Source organism: Opisthocomus hoazin, chromosome 11, assembly GCF_030867145.1.
Source record: "Opisthocomus hoazin isolate bOpiHoa1 chromosome 11, bOpiHoa1.hap1, whole genome shotgun sequence".
Lineage (NCBI taxonomy): Eukaryota > Metazoa > Chordata > Aves > Opisthocomiformes > Opisthocomidae > Opisthocomus > Opisthocomus hoazin.
The window spans coordinates 22,416,139-22,437,536 of record NC_134424.1 but is presented as its reverse complement, the minus strand read 5'-3'; the positions used below and the strand labels follow the sequence as shown (position 1 = coordinate 22,437,536).

Below are 21,398 nucleotides of genomic sequence, written 5' to 3'. Positions count from 1 at the left end.
TGTCACTGCCTATGTTAAGAAATAAAATATTTGCTAGTTAATGTCTAAATTAGCAGCATATGAGCGACAGCTCCAGCAGTCCTGCAGAACAAAAGGCCTCCCGTTATTCCGGGATAATGGCAGAAAGCTAAAAAAAATCTCAGTTGAAGATGCTGGTAATCTTTGAAGCCTGTAATTACTGGAGATGCTGTCCGCAGAAATGGGTGTGCGCTACTAAAACACTAACTATGGGGCTAAAGGTAATGGCTTTGAAAAAAAAGAGTTTGTCATTCTTCCTCAGCCTTCTGTTTTAAGGCTACTCTACGTCTTCTTGCTAAAATGGCATGCCCCCCAAAACACTCACTCTTCATTTTTCTGTTGACACTCCTCACCTTCTGTGTAGCGTTTGTATATAAAGGAATCTTTTCCCTCTCTGACGCTTCCCTTCCAGAAGTACCAGCTACCCAGCAGGACTGCAAGAACTGTAAAAATGATCTGCACAGCTGCATGAAGCTCACTACACTCCTGATGCACCTGCCTGCTTCTGGAATAAAAGCACAGCTCAGGTGACGAACACAGCTAATTACCCTAGACAGAAAACATGCAGTCTACAGCACGAGGAGAGCAGCGGGCCTGCTGTCACTGAGGACCGGTGACACTCCACAGCCAGCACCATCACCTCTGGCTCACTGCGCCACAAATGCAGCTCAGCCTCCAAGCCCACCCGTTCCGCCACGTCCCCCAGCTTCCCGTCGAGCAGGCAGCATCGCTCCAGCTCCCAACCGCTGCCACGCAGGTTACACGTTAACTCGCAACAGCACTGAAACTAAAACTGTGACACTTGGTGTAGGATTACGAAATTGTAACAACTGCAAACTTACTCTCATTGCAGGACATTCGGCAACTTGTTACACCATACCTAGAGCCACACCTCATCGGTTACTTACTCTCCATTACTTTAAACTGAAGATTTCAGTAAGCAATACACGATGCACTCAAACCAGTGCTATAAAAGCAGGATGCTCACTGCTGTACAACGCCTTTGAAAATAGAATGCTCTGAGGAGAACACCATGTTTCAAGATCCTTAAGCTGGAGGAAGGGCTGTCGTTGCCTTATGTCCATCAGGAACGTCCCAACTCACCAGAAAAATCACACGTAATACTGAAAAATAAAACCCTTTACACCCATGTTCTCCCACCAACCCACATACGGATTTATCACACCTCTGGTCATCTCTGTCCTCCTTTCTTTGGCCTTACCAGTATTTGTCAAGCTGTATCTAGGTACCTAAGATTATCCTAGGAACATACTACGTTATCACTCAGTACCAGGACAGGGCTCCTGGGGCATGCAGTTATAAGCTCGGCCACGTGTCCCGGGCCCTGCACGGTGTGCCAGGCTGGGCTCCTACCTCGTGTCCGAGAACTCCAGGTTGGTCACGTTGAGCACCCTCTTCCTGTTCGTACTGTAGTAGTAATCCACAAATTCCTTGAGCTTCATCTTGCAGTCTTTCTGTTTGGTGACGTCGGTGACATCAACACTCCTCTCTGGTCCTAAAAATTAATTCAATGGAAAAGAGAGATTGAAGGGCAGCCTGACTCGCCCCATTTTGTACACTTGGGGTGAGCTAACATTTCAATCTTTTGATTTTCTGGTCTTCTTAGCCTCTGCATCTTCCCTGTTGTTTATGCATGTATACACATATATATATGTAAAGAAAACGTGTATATACATAAAATGTATAAAACGGTGCTTTTGCATTAATTTTGCGGTGAGACATAATTATTTCTGTAGTTCTTATCTTTAAAGAATTAATGTTATTTTGAATCTATTTCTTCATGGATTTTATCTGCGTGGTGAAAATTATACGCAAATACCAGTATACCCACAGAGTAAGCCCAACCCACCATGCTGTAAAAGTCTAGAGACTGTAGACAGTGTAATACTGTACAGGCTACCTTGGCAAACTGATTTTCCAAAACTGTAAGTTCTGTTATGCTCTACTTTTAAATTTTGCTTATGATGTCTATAACTGGGGAGGAGTTTTGCAGGAAAATTCCCATGTTTTAACATGATATTTTAGGTGTGCCACAAAAATTGACTTTTTGTTGTTTCACCCAAAATGACACCTATCAAAATCCATTCCTCTGTTCTGCAGTACGGACGACAAGCTGCTAGTACTTACACATTTCTTCTATCCCTTGTGGGATACAAATCTCCAGTGGTACTACTAACAGTGTTAGTCAGTTAGTGGAATTTAACACTGGGCACACCAGAGAACACATGGAGAAAGTCAAAGCTTTATAGAGTGCCCATTTCTAAGCACACTCTTTTATCCTTTCTGCAACAAAAGCATCTCTCCAGCCTTTCTTCCCTGCAGTTTTAATCGGCCTTATTTTTCCTCTCCCAGTGTTTCATTCATTACCTTTTTCACATTAGGAGAGGGAAAAAAAAAAGCAACTTGTTTTTCCGTGAAATGCCAGAACAGTAACAATGTATTTGTCAGTTTGGGTTGTCGCATTTTGTCCTCTGCTACTTACTTTAGATACTGTTTCTAAAAGACATTCTAGGTCCAATGTGACAAACTACAAAAGGGCAAGATAAATCCCTGCCTGGTAAATCCCGTTCATGCGAACTAACCCCACGGAGGTTAGACCAGCCCGTATTTGTTCCATTGGCTTTCAAATCTGGTGCCAGCTGCAGATTAAACAACCTGTGTTCTTCCCTCCAGCTCTTCTACAAGAGTTTTCATTGCTAGGGCGTATTATTTCAGCTAGAGGCTGAGAGAAAGCCAGCAGATGCATAAGGAGCACCTAGGTCATACAAGAAAATCTGCTAAGTGTTGCAGATGGGCAAGGAAAATATGTTTCCTGCAGAAGCAACGGGACAGAGTGAACAATAAAATCAGGGGTCTTGAGTTCTCCTTTATTCATAGTTATCTCACTGCACACAATCACTGCAAAAGCAACAGATACAGCCTAGGACACAAGCGGCTGGTGATAGCAGCCTCCAGTCTGGGGAACAGGTCAACGGCCTGGTAAGGAGAGTGCAGGAGGAGGGGTGGTTAGCAGACTATGTAAGGAGACAAACAGACCGTGAATTGCAGACAGGTACACCGGAGCTGGAGTCATGGCTCCAAAAGGACAAAACCTTGCCAGAAGACTGGAAGGATAGAGAATCAGACAGCAAGCGACACAGAGGAGGGACGGAGCAAGGCCGGACAAGAGACAAGGTCACACACGCTCAAGGAAGAAGGATGTGGGGACCAGACAAGTGACTTCAGAGCGCTTCCATGGCTGCTGGCCAAGGTATATCTTCCAAGGTGGGATGACATAATGACTTTTGAGAAGATGCAGGACGATACCCTGCTCAGCTTGGAGACAGGAAGATGCCACAACGAATGCAAACAACCAGCGGCAATGAAAAAAGCTCTCGCTGACAGCAGTGTTAAAAAAATGCACTGCCTTTGCAGAGTGGAAGTCTCAGTCTAGCAATTCCTTCCACACAAAGTGAGATGGCAGTAATCAATTAGGACCTGGCCAGAAGAAACAATTTTTTGATACTACTATAACTGTTTCTTTTAATGCAGTGCTATGGAGTACAACACAGCCTGGCTCAGGCTCAGTATAAGATACACAAGCTGGTATAAGAAGCAAGAGGGAATTAATTGCTAATTACAAGCTATAACTACACAACAAATATTGAAGTCAGCACAGCTCAAGACACAGACTATAATTTACAATATAGGTCACATTTTAAAGTATGAATAATAGATATATTTTTTTAAAAGCAGTGGAACTCCAAACAGTACAATGTCACAGGCTTGCCAGATACCCACCAACGTAGTTTTCAACGTCGCTGACGTAGAAGGTGGGCGCGGGCACGGACAAACCCAGGCCGTCCTTCTTCGGGACGAGGATGGGCTCTGCAAAGCCATGCTCTTCCAAATACTCTGCCGTTAGCTGGCTGCCCGGCACTTTCACGACGACATCTTCAGCGCTGAAAAAGCAAGCACAGATTCAGCGGTGAGGTGCTTCCACGCAGAGTTTGGCATCTCCTGCATTTCGTTACTGAAAGCAAAAAGTTGTGAATAAGGTATCGTATGCAAATTAGGTGCATAAGACGAAAGCCAAAACGCCATTTATTGCCAAGCACGCTCGGCACGCTGAAGTCACCCGGCAGCGATTCGCTGAGTCTCATGCACCAACCACTGGCAGCTCCTAAAATAACAGCTTACGGGGAAAGACCCCTCTCCTCAGCTACAGGGACCTGCCCAGTCACCGGCGATCAACGGTAAAGAAGTCGGTGTCAACTGCTCCACTCTAAAGAAGGCAAGGTTAAAAAAATTCCACAATCTCAAACAAGCTGTCCAGGAAATACTTTGCAAATCCTTTTTAAGTAGTCAAATAAACTGCACAAACTGAAGCAGAGGAAGCTCCAGCTGAACCCGAGGAAGAACTTCTTCCCTCTGAGGGTGACGGAGCCCTGGCCCAGGCTGCCCAAGGGAGGCTGTGGAGTCTCCTTCTCTGGAGATATTCCAGCCCCGCCTGGCCGCGGTGCTGTGCAGCCTGCTCTGGGTGACCCTGCTTGGGCAGGGGTTGGGCTGGGTGACCCACAGAGGGCCCTGCCAACCCCCACCATGCTGGGATTCTGTGATTCTGCGCAGGGAGTATTCCGCAAATCATTTCCAAGTCACGGGGAGGGCGTCAAAGGGACTAAGGCAAGGTCAGCCTCACCAGAGGACACCAACAGCTCTCGAGGGAAATTCAAGTTCGATCTCTAGATCCGAGTTTCCGAGAGTAAAACACTTTGAAATCGGAGTGAAAAGTGAGTGCATACGAACCACCGCCAGCCCCGAAAGCGCCCCGCCGCCGTGTGTAGTTTGTCAGCCGGGCTCTGAAATCCGCCCGACAAGCTGCCGGTGGGGGAACAGCAAAACGATGATGGTTCACCCCAAAAAGCCCTGCGTCCCCGAGCGGGCACGGCTGAGGCACGGCTGCCCTCTCCCGCAGCAGCTCCGAACTGCAGCTCCCCTCTTCCCGCCGCGCCGCAAACCGGCGGGAAAGGGGCCGAGGCTGCCAGCGCCGCCATGGCGGCCGCCACGCTCAGGCCTCACCGCCTTCGCCGCCTCACGAAGCCCAACCCGGGCACAGCCCTGCAGGGGCTCCCCTCCTCCCCTCGGACCCCTCCAGGCAGGGGAACCCCTCGCCCTGCGCCCACGCAGCCCCCAGTGGGAGCTGTGAGCCCTGGGGAGAACAAGATGGCGGACGCAATGAAGGAAGACAAAAATAGGGCCACAAAAATGATCAGGGCCCCAGCAATGATGCGAGGGCTGGAACCCTTCTGCTGGAGGAAAGGCTGGGAGAGCTGGGGCTGCTCAGCCTGGAGAGGAGAAGGCTGCGGGGAGACCTTAGAGCAGCTGCCAGTGCCTGGAGGGGCTGCGAGAGAGCTGGAGGGGGGCTTGTGACAAGGGCATGGAGTGACAGGACAAGGGGTGATGGCTTCAAACTGACAGAGGGGAGATTTAGATTAGATATAAGGAAGAAATTCTTCCCCATGAGGGTGGTGAGGCCCTGGCCCCTGCTGCCCAGAGAAGCTGTGGCTGCCCCCTCCCTGGCAGGGCTCAAGGCCAGGCTGGACGGGGCTCTGAGCACCCTGGGCTGGTGGAAGGGGTCCCTGCTCATGGCAGGGGGGTGGAACTGGGTGAGCTATAAGGTCCCTGCCGACCCAAACCAGTCTGTGATTCTATGATTCTATAAGCTGCACAAACTCAGCTTATTTCTGGGTCACCCCAGGCACAGTGCACAGACAAGAGCTGATCAGGAGGCAACTTTAATTAGTAATTCATTAAAAGGAGCATTCCTTATCTACATGAGTACTAGTACTGTACGCCAGCCAGGTGCAAAGAACAAGGCTGGAGATTTTCAGGAGCAAGAAGCAAACCACAATTTACCACTAAACCTCTGCACTTAGTTTACATTGTCCAGATCTATCTCACGTACTTGTTCAAGCCCAGTTTGCTCCTACATGTGCCACAGAAACTTACACACAGTTGTCCAGAGAGACCAGTACCAGAACATTGAGTAACAATCATGCCAAACTGGAGAGTCTGGCACCTACACTGAAGTACATGAACCATCAATTTAATTATTATCACCACTGCTACATCCAAGAAGGACATGGATGTGTTGGAGCGGGTCCAGAGGAGGGCCACAAAGATTATCAGAGGCCTGGAGCACCTCTCCTATGAGGAAAGGCTGGGAGAGCTGGAGCTGCTCAGCCTGGGGAAGGCTCCGGGGTGACCTTAGAGCAGCTGCCAGTGTCTGAAGGGGCCGACAGGAAGGATGGAGAGGGGCTTTTCACAAGGGGGTGTAGAGATGGGACAAGGGGGAACGGCTCTAACCTAAAAGAGGGCAGATTTAGACAAGATATCAGGAAGAAGTTCTTCCCCATGAGGGTGGTGAGGCCCTGGCCCAGGCTGCCCAGAGAAGCTGTGGCTGCCCCCTCCCTGGCAGGGCTCAAGGCCAGGCTGGACGGGGCTCTGAGCACCCTGGGCTGGTGGAAGGGGTCCCTGCCCATGGCAGGGGCGTTGGAACCAGACGATCTTTAAGGACCCTTCCAACCCAAAGCATTCTATGATTCTATGATTCTACTATTACTACTCTGATGCTATCTTGGTATTAAACGTTCAGGAGCAGAATGACATGAATTACATTTTTTGCCTTTTTTCTCTCTTCACTGTTCCTTCTGACCCGAGCCTCACCAAGGGACTAACTGTGGGTTATAATTTACCGCCATGCGCTGTGAAGCAGCAATGATGTTTCTGTCTCTGAACTGAGAGCCCCTTTTCCCGTTCATCACATTCTGAGTGACAAGTGTTGGGTTTTGTTCTGCGAACATCTGCAGATCTCATTTCTTCTCTTCAGAAGAGAAAAAGTCTCAGGAAGATGTTGTTCTGCTAATGGTGCAAGTGTAGATGTCAGAGGTCTGAGCCTTGCAGGCACTGCTTTTGGCTACAGGCCCTTCTTTCTCAGAAACCTCAGTCTGGCAGCAGGATTTTCTTACATGCACATTTATGTGAGGTCCATTTTTTTTTGCGATTTGGGAGTGGCTCAGAGATATTGCATATGTGAGTGCAATCTCAGAGGCCACCTGACATTACTGAGTTTACTGCTAGGCCTTGAACCTTTTACAAGAATCAGCTTTGCAACCTGTCAAATTGCTTCATATACAAAAAAACCAAAAAGAAGCCTAAGACAAAAATCTAGCAGGCCCCAAAAAAAAAATGGCCAAGCAAATAAAAATACTGGGTCCTGAGTTCAGTGAAACGCATCTGTTCAGTGCTGCAAACACTTTGCGGAGGTTATTTTCAGCCTTTTCCTTACCCAGCTTAAGACCAATATCTGAAATTAAATGTGAAATAAAAATCTCCGTAAAAAGGAAGAAGTTTTGTGTTTACCAAGCACACTTTACAAGTCTCCAAGGATTCTTCTAAAATAATTAGTCATTAATAATTAAGGATTTATTTGGCTAAGGCCTACATTAAAGAACCAGAAGAAAATCATCACTCTCACAAATGGCTGTGAAGCAGCCCAATGAAGTGTGGAACATGTCACCTAACAATTAGGGCTATTCATCACCCCAAACAAGAGAGCCGTTGTCACTGCAGCAACTGAAGCTGTCATTGTTCTTCTTTGCAAGATGGAGACATGGACTTCAGCACAACCATCAGCATTTTGGAGAACTGGATAATTCTACGCAATAAACTGGTCAGTATCTTATGCGAGCGAATGTTGCAGGGGCCAAACACGTTCTTGTCCTCATCTTCACAAATACCAGCTTCTGTGGAAACCCACAGGAACGGGGCTCAGTCAAGAGCAGATCTGAATATGGCTGCACAAATACAGAAAAGGGGAAGAGCCTGGGACATCTGCAATAAACCAGCGCTCATTTAAACGTCATCACTTGGTGCTATGCAACGCTTTCAGCGAGGACCTCCATCAGCCTGAGAGGAAACCCGTTCTCTGCGCTTCACCCCGCCAGCCCCGTCCACGCGTGCAGCCGCACAACCTACCTCGGGAAAGTACGACTTCGAAGTTCTTTTATAAACACTTGGCTCCCGTTCTGCACAGGTTTGACCTCTGTCGTCTGTCCAGTATCGTGTTTATGCCAGTTTCTTTTCTTTTTCACTGAAAAAGAATGAATTGGACAGTACCACACGTTAAGCAGTACCGCACGTTAAGCAGAAGATAATTATTAAGACATTTGAAGGAAGGACAAGTCTTCATTTCATTCCTTACACGAGCAGAGAAGAGGGAACCCCCACTATGCTGCACTGCAAATTTTAATATCGCTCTCAATTCACCATTAGACAATCTTATCGTAGCCTGAAGATCTATTACATACGGAACAGTGTTCGTTTTGTAGCATAAGGGCAACCAGACGGATAATTACTGAGCGGCACAGCTACCGTAGGCTTTATGCAAACACAGGCTCTGGACATTTTGTACTCGCCAGACTACACACTTCATCCTTATCGCAAAACTCTTAGAAAGCCACTTTTCTGCCTCCTCAATAGGCAGTATAGATCTTTCTGAACAGACTCGTCATGAATTACCTCGGTCTAAAGGTCTGTCCAGCAGCGGCAGATTTGACATTAATTCTGATGGGCTTTGCACACAGCATGCACATAAAGTGAAAAGGAAAAAAAAAAACAAAAAACATGCCAGGCACCACAAATGCAATTTTTAGAACTCCTCTTATGCCTAGGTTTTGAAAGGCAAGCCAGGCTCAGTCCTTAAGCCGACGAGAGCAGACCGAAGGCCCCTCGACTGTGCTCCCAGTGGGTGACAGACGTACAGGCAAGTCCATCATGGAAAAAGGGTCAGCCGGAATGAGCACAAATAAGTCAAATGCCAGCGTAGTTCTGCCTTGCCTCTTTGACAGCCAGATAACGCTGAGCAAGAAAAACTGGTCCAGCTTTTTCCCTTAGTCAGCACTATCTCTCTCAGCTGTTCCCACTTCCACAGCGCGTTCCAGACACACTCATTTTGGTCATAAACTGTTTTTTGTCCCAAGTGCGTATTTGTATTCAGCCTCTGTTAGCAGAATTTTCATATGTCACAACTTACTTTTATTTTCCACCCTTGTTTTACATCATGAAACTCAGTATTTTACCCCCTAATCAAGATCTCTCATGCTTTTCTTACAAAAAACAGCTAGGGCAGGGCCCAGACCCCTCAGTAACCACGCCACGGACGGCAGGCTTTCCTCGCTCTTTGCACACACCCCCCCACCCACACCCACACACCCCCCCACACCCACATACTTTTTCATTACAAAAGGAATCTGGAGGCCACAGCTATAAGACAGGAGGTTCAGAAAAAGCTAACTTTGTTTTTTGCCGACCTCAATGCAGGAATAACTCCAGTAAAGACGTCTCCCAACGAATCCATCCCAGGTTTTGCACAAAGCATGCTGGTTTTATTAGTTCCATGCAGCTCTCCAGCCTAGCTGGATATACTCATTAAAGCTGCTAGTTCTTTATCTTAATGACTCTCAGGCTTAGTGTATTAGTTCAATGCTCCTGGTAACAAAGGAAAGAAGCCCTACATGAATGCCAAGCCTTCCTCCTCTCCTTCCCTTTCCGAGCACCGCCGACTCCCCCTCGCAGCAGACCCGAACCAACACTGGGACTCTGCGCACAAGTCCGAGGGAAGCAGGTGTCGCTTGCCACAGTGAAAATTAAAGAGCTTATCATATTATCGTATTCTTTTATTACGCTTCAGATAGCGTGGAGCATCAAGAAGTGAAAGTGGTATACCAGTGCTAAGAAATTCACTGCGACTCTTCAAAAAGCACCAGGGAGCTACTTTCCTTGGCACAGCGCGCCGACAAGCATCCACCTCCCGCACTCACCTCCTCCCGCATCCACCACCTCCAGCACCCACCACCTCCAGCACCCACCTCCTCCAGCACCCACCTCCTCCAGCACCCACCACCTCTGGCATTCCCCACCTCCCGCATCCCCCACCTCCTGCAGAGGCAACAGGGATGCCGCTGCCGCCCAAACACGCCCCAGGAGGTGCCAGCTCCAGGACAGCAGCAAGCCGGCTGCTGTAGTCCATTATGCTACATCAAGCAATAGACATTTGGCCCATTTTCAGCCATTCCCTTTATGTTTTGTCTTTCCCATGAACACCACAGTAAGGATTAAAGGCCCACTAACACGTGCAACAAATACCAGCTTTGGCCAGAAAGGCCACTTATTCTTAAATGATCACACAGAATCACAGAATCACAGAATAGTAGGGGTTGGCAGGGCCCTCTGTGGGTCACCCAGCCCAGCCCCCTGCCCAAGCAGGGTCACCCACAGCAGGCTGCACAGCACCGCGTCCAGGTGGGGCTGGAATATCTCCAGAGAAGGAGACTCCACAGCCTCCCTGGGCAGCCTGGGCCAGGGCTCCGTCACCCTCAGAGGGAAGAAGTTCTTCCTCGGGTTCAGCTGGAACTTCCTGTGCCTCAGTTTGTGCCCGTTGCCCCTTGTCCTGTCGCTGGGCACCACTGAAAAGAGCTTGGCCCCATCTTCTGACACCCACCCTTCAGACACAGATCTCTTTCTGCACAAGTTTCTGATCCAAATTTGACCTTTGCAAAGTGTAACCCGCTCCTTCTACAGGAGACCCCCCAGAGGAAGAAGGGAATACGTTTTCATGAAAACCGTATCTCACAAGGAATAATTCTAGACTTCAGAGATATACTTACATTATTTCAAATGTATTCATGAAGAAGGGATACCTAGAAGCACCCTGTCAGTTGCCTATTGTTTTATATTAAAGGTTGGAACTACTCAAAAACAGTTTCAGCCTGACTTTGGTTTGCTTGCATCTCTGTAACTTCACCAATTCCAAAGAACCTCTCCTGATTTTCACTGCTGCAAATGAGACAGAAAGCAAACCAAACACTTCAGGTTGCGTTATGAAAATGAGTCAACCCTGCCTAAGCAGAGCACTTACATTTTATTTAAATGATGTCAGAAAATTCTGCATGGATGTGTGTAATTTTTCCCAAAGAGGAGTCCCTACAAATGTCATTAAACCGAAATGGCATAAAACATCATATGACAGGAAGCAATCTTCTGAAATAGCAGCCACTAAGCCACACTGGTAAAGTGGAAAAATGTAAGAAGAGGAAAATGATTTTTAAATTTGACATCTGGAAAACATACGTTGTGGAATGCGCACTGCAGAAATACACGTATATTTTTAAACCCAGACGAGTTGCATAACAGACAATCGGTGTCTGTGTTTCCCTGGGCTAATCTTGCAATAATTAAATCCTACCAGGGAACTACTGGCTCTGGAACAACTCTTGCTCCTTTACCACAAAACTGATAGTGCTAGGTAACTAGTTTAAACATGTATCGTAACAGTTAACACACAAACTCACGCGCTCACCTCGCAGCAGTCCCAGCGCCGCGTAGCAGGGCGCTCGGCACGCGAACGCCTGACAGAACGAACGCATTAAGCCAAGCTGTTCCGGCCTTCGTCTCATCAGCCTTTTACCTTCCCTGGCCTACCGCCCTCTGCAAGGAGGGGCTGCAGGACCGCAGCCTCCTTTGTCAACAGGACCCACCACCCGACGCGCTCACGGGAAGGCGGCCGTGCAGCTTGAGAACCCGCCATCTTGCACTTCACCAAACCGCACGGTGAGGTTGTCCAGAACCAACGTTTCAATGCTCCTGAAACTTTTACACTCAACTACTTTGACAATTGGTCTGGAACGTCATTAAACTTCCTGCAGTGCATCTGAAGGGAGAAAACAAAGCTGCTTTGCTGCAGCATGAGACCATGTTCTGCAGCCCTACCACACTGCTCACCTCACAGACGGAGACTGTGACTAGCGACAGCGCTCCGGCAGCACGTGCTGCTGTGCTGCACGATGCAGACCCAGGGACACACTGCCAAGTTGGATTTTTCTTCGGATAAAAACAATGGGATAGCCAACAACCTTCTCAAAGCATCAGCAGACTGCTACCGGCTCAACTCTCCTCGTGCCAACTGGTCTATTAAACTGGTAATCCTTTTATCAAAACTGCCACTCCTTGAATGCTAAGATTATGCACCAAAGGTTTTATAGAATTGGTATCTAACTCCCAATCACAGACTTTTGCTGCTTCTATCTGATTTTTTTCCCTTCGCACTGAAAGTAGGTGCCCTTCAGCATTCATACTTCCAAGCAAAGTGAAAGAAATCAAAGCATCAGAAACATCTCCACGTTACACAAAACTCAAGAGAGGCGAGAAATCCTGTAGTGCTGCTGCTGCTGGACCGGGTCAGTCACGGCCTGGGAGTACCTGCCCTCACACCCCCCTTTCCAACACAACCCACCCCAACGCCACATTGTTCGCTCAAAGTTCCGTCTGAAGATGAGGAAGAACTTCTTCCCTCTGAGGGTGACGGAGCCCTGGCCCAGGCTGCCCAGGGAGGCTATGGAGTCTCCTTCTCTGGAGATATTCCAGCCCCGCCTGGCCGCGGTGCTGTGCAGCCTGCTGTGGGTGACCCTGCTTGGGCAGGGGGTTGGGCTGGGTGACCCACAGAGGTCCCTGCCAACCACAAACATTCTGTGATTCTGTGATTTGTGCTCATTTGTTTGACCAATTTCCAGTGCGTTTGTCAGAAATCTTCCAACAAAACTTTCGAAGGGCTGACTCTTCTAAATCAAAACGTTTTGTAGGGACACACTGATTTTGCTCAGTCTTTCAGAACAAGCCTCCCAAGGGTTTTTTTGCCGGCTCGCCCAATTTGTGGGTGCCCTGCTTGGGCCAAAGGTGTTAGCAGACCATCCAGGAGACGGGAACAGCTGCAGGTCACTCCGGTTTCCAGTTCACACTTGATTTTGAAAAAGTCAAAATGAAAAATAATTCCCATTTCTGCCCCCCAAAACAAACATTTCGGACTCCTCCCTTTCCCCCTAGGACTTTTTTAAACTTTAACTCTTAAGGCAGTGCAGAAATAATTGCTTGGTTTTAAAATGACTGAATTTTAACACAACAGAAGTCAGTTTCCAGCTACTCCTTATTTTGCACTGAAAAAGGAACGTTAGGACTCGCTCGGCTCCTGGGAGAGGAGCACAGTGCTCTTCCTCTGCGTGCTGCTGGGAGGCTGCAAAGCAGCCAGAACCTCCGCACCATTGCTGCTTATTTGCAATTAATGGCTTTCAAGTAAAGCACTTCATCTTTTACAGGGATTGGTTTCTCTTCTGTTTTTTTGTTTTTTCACCTTTGTATAACAGAAAGAATTTGTGAATTAATCTGACCAAGGCAAACACATCCTACAGTTCTTCCCCAGACGTAGCTCCCACTAAGATCAACTGTCACTTTTACTCAGGAGGACTCTTTCCCGCAAAAGAACTGCAAGGACCGGCACCCTCAGTGCATCCTACAATTCTGCCTGCCGCTGAAATCGCTACAGATTTACACCCAGACCAAGCACAGCATACTGTTTCTTATGCTTCTCATCCAAAGACGAGAAACACCATGCAGTTTCCACATCCCACCGTGTTGGAAACAGCTGTCTCTGGAGGATTTTTCTAGCCCACTCTACGAAGTGCCTTCGCAATCCTTAATTCCGCGCGAGGAAGGAAGGATCATTTCCGTCGCCGGGACTGGGGACTGCAGCTCTCCGGGTAAGGTGCCTTGCGGGGGCTCACAGCCACTGCCCGAGGCCAGGCACGGAGCTGCGCCCAAAGCTCCGCAATCCAGCCCGTGTTTTTCTCCCCCTTTCTCACCTCATGGTTTGAATTCTAATATTTAGGACACGTGATACAGAGGTGTGTCTTTTTGTACCAGGAGCCGGGGAGGGAGAAGCTTCTTTTGATTAAAAATACAGAACCCATCCTGTGTCCGAGGACCAGCTGTACAAGTGTACTTACAAGTAGACTTTCCGTGGGTTTTCTCACAATTTGGACAATGATAGATGTCGATATCTGGAGCCTCTTCTTCTTCAACACCCACACAGCTGGAATACATGAAGGCAAATATTACATTAGCTTGAGTCCATCTCTAAACATGCAAGCACGCAATTAGTAACGAAAAAACCCAAACCCCAACAAGCTGTGCATTGACTCTGCAGCTACGCTGACTGCTAACGGCTGCATCAAAGCACAGCTGAGGTGCTTTTCCCAGCAGTGCTGTCCCACTGGATTGTTTCCTGATGTGGTGCTCAAAAAGGCGTCAGTCAGAAGCCCACTGTGGACCTCCACTAAAATGCGGCAGAGAGTCCCGAAGAATTTTTTTTCCCAGAGAGACCATTTTGTCTCTACATAAAGTTCTCCACGCACCATCCCACATAAACTGAATTAACAAAACACATCTTCTTTACCAAGCATGTATGGACAGCTGCTAGGTACCAGAGTAATCTTGGCAATGTATACCATATGCAAGACTTCCATAGGTTCCATCTCTATTACCATATATGAAGACGAGGAGGAAAAGCAGACACGTAGCTCACAGCACTTCTGGCTGCCAAGAAGACGAGCTGTATCGTGGCAGCTCCTTGGAACACCCACCGAGATTATTTTGGATGGCACAACACACGCAACAGTACAGCGCAGCCTGCGGGCACGCCGCGTGAACGCGGCCCAACGGCAGAACACAGCGCTGGGGAAAAACAAAACCAAACTGCAAAGGAACGAAGCACCCAAGACAAGAAGTTGTTGCGTAGTCGAAGCGCCGAGCAGCCGGATGATCAAACTGCAGAACGGCACTGTTCTGCCGACGGAGGAGAAGCAAACGGGATTCTGCTCCTGCTTGCTCGGTCTGGAGTAGCCCGGCCGCAAGGCACATTTGCGGCACAGAAAATAAAGAGTTTCAGCTGCGAAATACAGCCCTCATGTCACAGCTCCATGAGAGCTCAGCCAGCAAGAGGATCCACGAGAGGCCACAAAGGTGGCTTCACCCCAGCCACCTGCACAAACCAGGCTCGATCACGCGCGGTCAGAGTGCTCCTGCAGCTCCTCTACCGCACCGCCCAAGATGCCTTCTCAGGGCTCTGCAGGCGGCAGAGAACACCGACCCATCCCTTCTGCCAGAGACAGGCGCTGGGCACGGGCCATGGCAACGCCATCTCCACGCACATGGTAGCATTCTGCCTCCTTGCACCCCACCGGCAGCGCAACGTGGCGATCAGTGCAGGAGGACAAATTCTGCAGGTTTAGCTCCTGGTTGTGACACGTCGGGAGCAGAGGAGAGGATGTTTGCTCCTCTCCCCCAGGCAAGGCAACGGGACGGGACAGTTCTGCAGGCCACTTACAGAATCTCTCAAATCATTCTCACTGCGTTCAAGCTCTTCAGGACAATACCAAAGTGCCCAAAATTACAAACAAGTTAAATAACTACAGAAATTCACGTAGGCTGGTGACACCAGCAATCACGAATCGTGATGGTCGAGGCGCGGGACGGCTCTGAACTCCTGGTGGCCGGCAGCCAGGAAGGTGCATGGACAGCAGAAGGATAACGCGTGGCCACGCACGCCCACCTCTGCCACGCTTCCTGAAGCCTTGCAAGTCGCTGGCGTTGCGAACCAGCTACCTGGCCCCGTGGAGCTCAGAGCTCTCGGGATGACTTTGGTGGGGGGGTGCATGTGGGTGCACGAGCATGGCGTACGTGAGCACACACGCGGACGCGCGCACGCCTGGGGCAGGAGGAGTCACGGCTAAGTGCCCTGTGACCCTCTCCGTTTACATAGGTGGGCTTGAAACCACGTTTGAACCCGGGGCACACAGCGATGTGTAACCGTACGCATCATGGTTACAAGCCACAAATCTACCTGCTTTCCTACAAGAGCATCAACAAAACCCGTAGTGAGTCCGCAGCCAAGCTGGAAAAAGCCAAACTAGCTAAGATAGGGAAACAAATCTTTGCTACAACCACTGTAAATGCTTTGTCAAAATACAATTCTGCCAGAAACCTTTGTGGGTATTTTCACCCCGCTGCAGCTGCCAGCGTGCGTACGGGACCCAGCTCCCTCAAACCACAGAGCACAGGGGGAGAGAAGCTTTGCAACCAAAGCCAGAGAAACTCTCATTTTTGCGAGTTCAGCCTGCGAACAGGCTGGCACACAGGACACGATTTCGGAATCGTGTAAAAGCAACGGCAGATTTGGCTGATTTTTTTTTTTTTCCCCTCAAACAGTTACTTGAAAAAATACAAAACTATTTGGTCTCCCTGGGCAGACAGCATGGAAAACTGAAGAGTAAGTCTGCAGACAGGAAAAATCATCACAACAATCCAATCCTCACAGTCAAGTACGTACAGGCAGTAAAATACCAGATTAAGCAGCAGAAAATTTAAACAAACCCTGGCAGATTAGAGCAAGCATCAGAGAACGTAGAGGATTCCTCTACCCATAAAGCGGCGTCAGCTGCTTATGCCACTGGATTCAGCTTGTTAAGCTCAGTAAAGGTATAGATTAGGCTCTACAGAAGGGCTTGAAAAGTCTATATTTAGCTAAACTACGGAGCTGAGACCGTGTGTGGATTGCTGCGGGAGGAGGTATGAAATGGCACCGCACTGGGCGAAGGCTGCAGTGTGGTGGGAGCTATTGTTCGAGAGCAAGTAAAAATATTTAACCAGAACAAAACGGAAAAGCAAAAATAACTGACCTCAAACTCAAACGGTCCTCTAAGAGATGCAGTCAACTTTTCCAACTGCAGCATGGCTTTGAGTAAGGTTTAGGCCGCTTACAGCTACTCGTAGGCAGAAGCTGGTGTCCTCACTGCCTGTGAAACTGCAAGTACAAACTGCCCGAGAGCTGGCCCGACTGACATGCCTTGGGTGATCTTTAACAAAAATAGGAACCAGTTCCAGTTTGTGCCCCTTCTCTCAAAGAACAGAGCTTGACTCGCCAGGTATTTCCAACAGGAGCACCGTCTATGAGCTTCCACACGAATGCAGGCATCCCGAACTGAATTCCCACAGCAGAGACAACCCCTCAAGAAGGTTTCTGCCAGAAGAGGACCGAGGACGTCTCGCTGAGTGTATGGGTTTTATGGGGTTTATAGCTACGGTTTTGGTAGCCAGGGGCCGTCACCTCTGCAGCAGTGACCTACCCTTGGGTTGGTCTCCAGAACATTTGCAGCCGTGAATGAGAACCAGGAGGAGATTGCCAGCCTTGGCAGCAGTCAGCACAGAGTCCTGAAGCGGCCTCCTGCCTAATTCACAAACGTGTTTTTTCTCGAGAGTGATTAATTAACAACAGAACAGAATCACAGCACTTCTCCAGCTGAAGAAAACCAAGTCATCTATAGCAGCTGAACAGTGCCACCCTTCCCTTCAACACCCCAGATTCGAACAGAAATGGTGCTTTCTGTTTTGCATTTATTTTTTCTTTCATGAGAACGCTCCACTTCGGTCCCTCCAGTTTCTTTTTTCAGCCCCGTTTGCCTGAGAGAGACAGAAACACAAGAAGGCCGGAGCCAAGCGTTCGACCCCCTGCGACGCTCACACGGGCGCAGCGCCGGGCAGCGCAGGATCACCGCCGGCGTGCCGGGGAGCAGCCTCCAGCAACGGCCCCGCTGCCGCCAGCCCCACACCCATCTGTCAGTGGGAGCCCTGGGCAGAGGACAACGGGAAACAGCTCTCCGGAGCACTTCTGCGTGATTGCTCAGGTCCGCCGACGAGGTAAAAGCGGACGTGGGAGGTTCAGCAGAGGAACTGCCAGGCCGCCGGTGAGGCAGAGCTTGCCGAAGGACGGGCAGGGAGCAGCGGGCCAAGCGGCAGCAGGCGGAGCTGGAAGCAGCCTTGGGAACCACAGCAGGACCATCTACTCGCTCCGTTTGTACCAGCAGCCCAAGAATCTGTTTCACAAAGCCCGCGGATGCCCCAAATCAGCGTGCTGAGACCCAGCAACACCCCACTCCGCTGCACGGACTGGCCGAGCCAGCAGCGCAGCACTCACACCCGCGAGGCAGATGGCTCCGCGCGTCCTCCCGCTCGCACAGCGCGGGCACCGCACCGACGCCGGCGACGCGGCGCTTGGAGGCGTGCGCGGGTGCGGAGCGGGTGTCCTCCGGTGAAGCAAACAGGGATGTCCCCGACCGCCTCTGAATTATCCCCAGCTGCTGCTTCCTCCCCGTGTGACAATCCAGGCGCCTGGCAGGACCAAACACCTTCTTCTTGGGGAAATCCCCGCGTTCCCAAAGGGAATCAGGAGGAGAAAACTTTTACGCGGTGAAGGGTGAGGAGGCGAGGAAAGCCAGCTCTCCGCAGCCACCCTGCGAAGCCCCGCGCTCGCGGCTGCAGCCGTACCCGGCCGGCTGGGACCCGGGGCCGCAGCCGTCGCGCGGGGATGCTGGATGCCGGGCTCCGCCGGCGCGCTTCACCTGCAGAAAACCCGCTCCACCTTGCTGCCCGAACGCGGCAAAGACGGCGTAAGAGATTAATTCCCGCGCATCCAGGAGTGTCTTGGAAGGATTTAAAACAACTCTGCGGCTGATTTTTAAACGGTATTTAAGTGATTTAACTCAGGTTGAGGCAGTGTAAAACTAATCTGATAATGAGATAAAAGTGAAACGTTGTTACTGATGCCTTTCAATTGTACCAAAACTGTTATAGGCAAAACAAAGAAAAAAAAAGTGAAGTAAAGCCATTGACATTACGGCTGTTTAACCTGACATGTCACACGTTTTACAGTGACTTAAACGAGAATTAGCATCAACAGAAGCATTTGCAGTCAGAGGCTACAAATTACATTTTTATTAGAAACTCTGCCCTTCACCACTTTAAAATGAAATTGCTTCTGTGCTCACAACGAAGCTACGTTTGGATTTCAGTATTCCGACAAAGTTAACGACAGCGTTTTTACACAGGCAACAATAAGCAAAGGTGCGTACATCTGAACTGCTTCTATAGCGTGAATGTTTGTGGGGACCTTGATTTGTCATCATCAGTGAGATGACATTTTCAGAAATTTTAGGAGAAAAATATTCATTCCATTAAAAACATGTAATCTACATTATAAACCAGAAGACAAGTATAGAAAAATATCTAAAAACAAGACACCCGAACAAAAGGCTATTTGATGGAAAGAAAATAAAATCTAGTAGTCCACAAGCAGAGCAGAAGGAAAAATAAAGATCTTAACTTCTGAAAAAACCCAAAGCCACTTTATCCTTTCCCAGGCAGCACTCTTCAAACACAGCCCAACATGAAATACAAGGTCTCCAGACGAGAACGGGGTTCGCCGGAAAGGCTGCGAGCCAGCGCAGACGGGCACGACGGTGGCTCCCCGGGGTGCCCAGCACCATGGACCCAGATAGGAAGGGACACCCTCACCCCCACCCACCCCTCGAATTACAGGTCCCCGCCTCTGGAGCAGGGAACCCCCACCTTTCCCTGCCCTGTCGAGAAGGCTGGTACCACTGTACCTTTGTGCAGGTGAGGAACGGGTCGCGGGTGGGACTGGAGGGCTCTGCTCAGGGTACCAGCAGCCAGCAGCACAGCCCACCGCAGGGCGCGAGGTCTGCGGACCTCCCCGCCCGGCACAGCGCTGCCCACCACATCCACGGGCAAACACCTCGCTCAGAATCTGTAACTAGCAAATACATCACCAGACTAGTTGTTCTATCCTGTGTATTCAACTTTAAAAATCTCTTTTCAACCTTAACCACTTTACCAGAAGCGTGCTGAAGGCTTCGGGAGTTCCAGCAGCGGTAAATAACGACACTTCAAGGCTACCTCACACAACCACGACTCTTCTCCTCCTCCTCTCCCTGAATCAGTCCAAACCCAAACAGCTTCTCTTCCCAGCCGCAAAGCGGGGGTGCCAGCGCTGCGTTCAGTCTCGGAAGGAGACTCCTCTCTCTTCTCCCAGAGGCGGGAGGTAGTGCCAACCGTCCGCGAGCCGGGAGGGCGCAGGGGTCTGCTGACGGGCCGTGGGGTCTGGCAGCGCGCGGCTGCTCAGCCCCAGCACACGGGGACCGAGCATCACAGCCCCGGGCGGGGCGGCTATCACAGCGCAGAAGAGGCCTTCGCAGCATTTTGATAGGTAATAAAGGTCATAATTAGTAGTTAACCTGAGCTCTCCCCTACCCCTTAACGAGCGGTATAATGTCTTGACGTGCCATTTATCATGCGTCGCACAACCGCGCTCTTCCCTAACAACAACAACGTGTCACTTGTAAGGAGGACACCCCCAGCGTCGGAAGCCTCCGCCACCGGAGAGCAGCCACAGGTGCTGTGGGAAGCGCAGCCCTTCCCAGCAGCAGAGGGACTCACGCCTCACATCTTGACGCCGGGCCAATGTTACGCAGTTTCTTGTGTCCACATCGCAGCATCCCGAAACGCAACGGCCAGCACTGTGGATGCAAGAGATGTTAAGACAAGACAAAGAAAAGGGAAGGAAAGAAGCCGTTCCAAGAGCTGTGGAACGAGCTGTTCCTTGGATTTGCTGTTTTTCTGGTGGCTCTTGCAGGGTGAACTCCAACCAGGGCTCTTCCAGGTACGCTCTCTGGTGCCTAAGGAGCAAACAGACCGGCCTTTCCCTAAGCAGAAGGATTTGCCTCATCTAATCAGGCACGTATTTTCACAAAACATACAGGAATTTTGGAGTCCTCAAGCCTGCTGCTGGACACAGTTAAAGACAAACAGCGAGCTCAGAAGTCATCGGGGAGTACAGCAAGACACACGTCCGTGTCGCTTGAGCAGGAGACCTGAGGGCAAGCCGTGGCAGGGGACAATGCCGCGTGCTGGCTGGGGCACACGGGGAAGTGTCCAGGACACAGGACTTGATGAACTAGGTCTGCAACTAGACGTAACCCTTGCTATACCGGACAGCTACTGTTTCACATTGTCCTGACTACGCTCACCCTCAGTGCATCAGAAACCTACACTTCACAGAATCACAGAATCCCAGCATGGTCGGGGTTGGCAGGGCCCTCTGTGGGTCACCCAGTCCAACCCCCTGCCCAAGCAGGGTCACCCACAGCAGGCTGCACAGCACCGCGTCCAGGCGGGGCTGGAATATCTCCAGAGAAGGAGACTCCACAGCCTCCCTGGGCAGCCTGGGCCAGGGCTCCGTCACCCTCAGAGGGAAGAAGTTCTTCCTCATGTTCAGCTGGAGCTTCCTCTGCTTCAGTTTGTGCCCATTGCCCCTTGTCCTGTCGCTGGGCACCACTGGAAAGAGTCTGGCCCCATCCTCCTGACACCCACTGCAAATATTTAGAGGCATTTCTAAGGTCCCCTCTCAGCCTTCTCTTCTCCAGGCTGAACAAGCCCAGCTCCCTCAGCCTCTCCTCGTAGGAGAGATGCTCCACTCCCCTCATCATCCTCGTAGCCCTGCGCTGGACTCTCTCCAGTAGCTCCTCATCTTTCTTACTTAGAGGGGAAGACCTCCTTTCAAAGCCAAGCTGCGTCTGTGC

General features: G+C 50.0%; 1 protein-coding gene across 4 annotated transcripts in view; it reads right to left on the bottom strand.

Moving 5' to 3' along the window:
• The window catches only part of PHF2 (PHD finger protein 2), an 89,504-nt gene that overhangs the window by 33,525 nt on the left and 34,581 nt on the right, over nt 1-21,398 (bottom strand). For all 4 annotated transcript variants that reach the window (XM_075433008.1, XM_075433012.1, XM_075433010.1 and 1 more), the window contains exons 2-5: nt 13,914-13,999; nt 8,056-8,170; nt 3,820-3,980; nt 1,393-1,534 (exon numbers count right to left, since the gene is read on the bottom strand). In XM_075433008.1, the coding sequence (XP_075289123.1) occupies nt 1,393-1,534; nt 3,820-3,980; nt 8,056-8,170; nt 13,914-13,999 (504 nt within the window). The remainder of the gene's footprint in view (nt 1-1,392; nt 1,535-3,819; nt 3,981-8,055; nt 8,171-13,913; nt 14,000-21,398) is intronic.